At 34.5% G+C, this 3,902-nt stretch overlaps 1 protein-coding gene across 3 annotated transcripts; it reads right to left on the bottom strand.

Annotated features, from left to right (window-relative positions):
* Positions 1 to 1,095: 1,095 nt before the first annotated feature.
* Positions 1,096 to 3,635, bottom strand: LOC122724515 (cold-regulated 413 plasma membrane protein 2-like). 3 transcript variants are annotated; one of them, XR_006351959.1, is made up of 6 exons: positions 3,315 to 3,635; positions 2,690 to 2,797; positions 2,519 to 2,589; positions 1,626 to 1,668; positions 1,458 to 1,520; positions 1,096 to 1,378 (listed from the first exon to the last, which is right to left on the bottom strand). XR_006351959.1 is itself a non-coding variant. In XM_043959686.1 (5 exons), the coding sequence occupies exons 2-5, from the start codon at positions 2,755 to 2,757 to the stop codon at positions 1,317 to 1,319; spliced, it is 264 nt and encodes an 87-aa protein (XP_043815621.1). In that variant the 5' UTR covers positions 2,758 to 2,797; positions 3,315 to 3,635; the 3' UTR covers positions 1,096 to 1,316. The 3 variants fall into 3 exon arrangements, 1 of the variants encoding a protein (XP_043815621.1); XR_006351960.1 differs by having other exon boundaries at positions 1,626 to 2,589; XM_043959686.1 differs by lacking the exon at positions 1,626 to 1,668.
* Positions 3,636 to 3,902: the final 267 nt, after the last annotated feature.

Raw genomic sequence — 3,902 nt, 5'->3', positions numbered from 1 at the left:
TATGCAAGGGAACCCAGAACCTCATGCTTCGAATATCCAGCACTTGAAGAGGTACTTTCCTTGAAATTTCAACAAATGTAAAAGGAACGGTTGTATTTTGAAATGTGCAAATAAAATAAATATCAAATTATGTCATTTGCCGTTATTATTTTCGCCCTCTTTAAAAGGAAAAAGAAAAAGAAAACTTGTCCAAGACCTCAGTGAGGTAGGTGACCGGGCTCCCCAAGCGCCCCCGGTACCACAAAACCGGCTGAGACGATGAAGTGATAGTAAGGCCAAAAGTGCCTGAATCTTGTCTAAGACCTCAGTGAGGTAGGTGACCGGGCTCCCCAAGCGCCCCCGGCACCACAAAACCGGCTGAGACGATGAAGTGACAGTAAGGCCAAAAGTGCCTGAATCTTATTCAAGACCTCAGTGAGGTAGGTGACCGGGCTCCCCAAGCGCCCCCGGCACCACAAAACTGGCTGAGATGATGAAGCGACAGCACTACAAAAAAACAGTGATTTAGCGACCAAAATTTTGGTCGCTAAAAGGCAGAATTTGGTCGCTATTATGAAATAGCGACCATTTAGCGACCAAAATGAAATGGTCGGTGTTTGGCCAGTCGCTAAATTTTTGGCGACAATCTAGAAATTGGTCGCTAAAATAGCGACCAATCAGCGACCATTTTTTGGTCGCTAATTTGGTGTCATGGCAAATTAAATATTAAAAATATTAGTCGCTGGACGGAAGTAAATTGGTCGTTAAATTTTAATCGCAAAATGGTCGCTAATTTGGTCGCTAATTTAATTATAAAATCATTCTTATCCCTCTTGGAAATAAATCAATATGTCCCTTTCATGTTCCATTTATATATGGTTAATTAACTCAATTCTTTTTTTCAATTATTAAATTAACAAAATTAATTTAAAATTTGGAAAGTGGATAAGTTTTAAATAACCCATCTCATCATTTTATTTATTTTTTGTAAAAAAGGGAGATGAGTTTCCCTGTCCATAAGAATTACTTGGATTATCATATTTCCATTAAATAAATAAAAATTCCACAAAGATGTTAGAAGTTCTGCATGAAATTAATATACATATGCATATCAAATGCTGCTGCAGAAAATGATGGATCTTAATCTTATTATATATACAATTTTTTTTTTCTGCAGAAAGCCATTTTCAATGTTCCATCAATAAATCCATGGATGGATGGAGAGACAGAGAAAGAAACAAAATCTAAAACTCAACCAAAATAATTCACAACCATAGACAAAGGAACTAAACAAAGACCCATTTTCTTCAGTTCTGTGATGTCACTTTCGCTCCCAATTAAACCCAAATCCTCTCTTCTCTCTTCTCTGCTCTGTGATCGGCTTTCTTCCTTCTTTCTCCTAATTCATAAGTCAATTAATCAACCTCAAAATAAGGAAAAAAAAATTCTTAATCAGTAATTAATTAATCCCTAATTACCTGCAGTGATGGTGATGATGAAATAACACCCATTTTTTCTCTCTGTTTTGTGTTCTTGTTTAACTGGTTCATCATAATCAGATCATAAATTTGTGCATAAACAAAAGGGGTTAACTAAAAAAGAATATATTTTTAACTAAAAGAAAAAACATATAAATAATTTCTAACCTTGGGACTATTGACAGGAGAACTAGCAGTATACTACCCAAACCTGATTAACTCATAAACACAACAGAAACAAAACAGAATTTCACACAAACCTCACATTAGCATTTCAATAAAATTCAGAAACCCATTTTAACTATCTCACAAAAACAACTCTTAAACCATTCACAATAGTCTTTATTTCAACATTTTGTCAATAAATCTCACAAATACAACCTCAGCACATTTAGATAAATCTTAGAATTTCCACAAATTTCAGAAATCTCCCATTAGCAATTCAAACCCATTTCAAAGATCTTACGTAAAACAACTCCCAATCCATTCACAGTAGGCTTCATTTCAAAAAGTTTATAATAAAAAATTAAAATTAATTTAAAGTTAAGTGTAATATATTTTATTTATATAAATTAAAACAATTAAACAACAATTGATTGCTAATTTTGAGAATAAAAATTTTTCAAATTTATATAAATTTATTATTCATCATAATTTCGATACCCATATCTAAATTTAGATCTATATTTCTGTATATCAGAATATGTACCTATTTCTCACACTCATATTCGAGTCCGAATAACCTAGGTTATAGCTGTAGCAAAATCAAGCCAATATGGAAAACTACCTCTGCATGTTCTCACAAATATTGTATGGGCACTAGGTAAATGTTCATTGTTCATAATTGAGATTTAGGAAGCATCTCCAAAAGTTACACAGAGGTGAACATTGACCAAAGTTAAAAGATAATTGCTTATCTCCCAAATTGTCATACTAGTTTGGGAAATTCTAGTTCTCTTGAGCAACACAGCTCATTAACAGTCAAATGGAGGGGACAAGGCAAAAAGAAATTTGAGAGGGCAAAGCTAAATAGAGCTTGAAAAAAGAGATGAACTTGATACCTGGGAAGTGTCGAGGAAAGAAAAGCCTGAGCACCACTGCAATGAAAGCAATCCATTTCCCGACCTCCCCTCTGTACAATTTAAAATACAGATGTCAAGAAATAAAGTTCAGCAGAAGGTAAGTGAAAGATTGAAGAGCTCTATAAGTTTATTATCAAAGGAAGTTAATACCTTAACAAATTAAATATTGCTGCAGAAAGACTAAAGAAAATGTAAGGGACTAGGAGTGAGGTTAGCATGTTCGTTCTCCAGTTTGTCCGATCCAATATGAGCAAATATCTGCATTGAACATTGAAAATTGTCAATAACTTGCCAAGTATTGGACAGAATCTAGGCAAGAACAAATGCAGTCAAGAAGAGACTAGGCTTCAAAAGCTCCTAAAATGAGATACAATCCTTATATTTCTTTCATCGAATCTCCCAATTCAAGAAGGAAAATAATATTAAACAGCATCGGATTACTTCTGTTTTTTTTTCCCCAAGTTTTACAAGCAGGAAACTCGCTGTGTAGTCAAACAATTTAACTTCAACAAGGAACCCAGCATAATAGAAGAACCCAATCAAATCTTATTTGAGAAATAAGCATCTTTATCAACGCCGTAGTCCTGCTTGAAAATGGGTTATCCATCCAGCAATCTGTCCATTAATGGGATTTCTAATAAATCTCACAAATACAACCCTCAGAACATTTACATAAATCTTCGCATTTCCACAAATTTCAGAAGCCCACATCAATAAATCTCACAAATTTTAGAAAGCACATATCTGAAACCACAATCTCAAAACCCATTCAAACCTGCAGTGACTGAGGACGTAGACGAAAGTGGCAAGGGGCAGCGGCAACGTGACTTAGGATGAGGAACGGCGGCGAGGAGCAGCACCGGACGGCGGAAGGACTAGACCAGCGGACGCAGAAATAAGGACCAGATGAAGCGACAGAGGAGAGCCACGACAGCAACAAGGACCAAGACGCCAGAGAAAGCGGCGGAGGAACGTCGACCGCCTGATAGAGAGAAGAAGGGGCGTAGGGGGGTGGCGGGCGGCTCTGTTGAGAGTTGAGAGAGGAATGTGACTTTAGGATGGGCAACTTAAGGGTTTAGTTTATGTAAGCTTTTTTTTTTTTTTTTTTCTTATAGTTTATATTATTTAAAACATTTTATATTATACATGTATTAATTAATAATAATAAGTTTAAATTTTATCCTTTAAATTATGATTTTAAAAAAATAAATAATATGATTTACGGTATTAAAAATATTCAACACAACATAATTAATAAGAGTATTAATTTAATAGGGTTAGAGTGAAAGAATAATATAAGTAATCTATATATAAATAGTAATAAGGTAGAATTAATAATAATAACTTAATTAGATATACATAT

This window comes from Manihot esculenta, chromosome 9, assembly GCF_001659605.2.
Source record: "Manihot esculenta cultivar AM560-2 chromosome 9, M.esculenta_v8, whole genome shotgun sequence".
NCBI lineage: Eukaryota > Viridiplantae > Streptophyta > Magnoliopsida > Malpighiales > Euphorbiaceae > Manihot > Manihot esculenta.
This window is presented reverse-complemented; position numbering and strand designations above follow the sequence as displayed.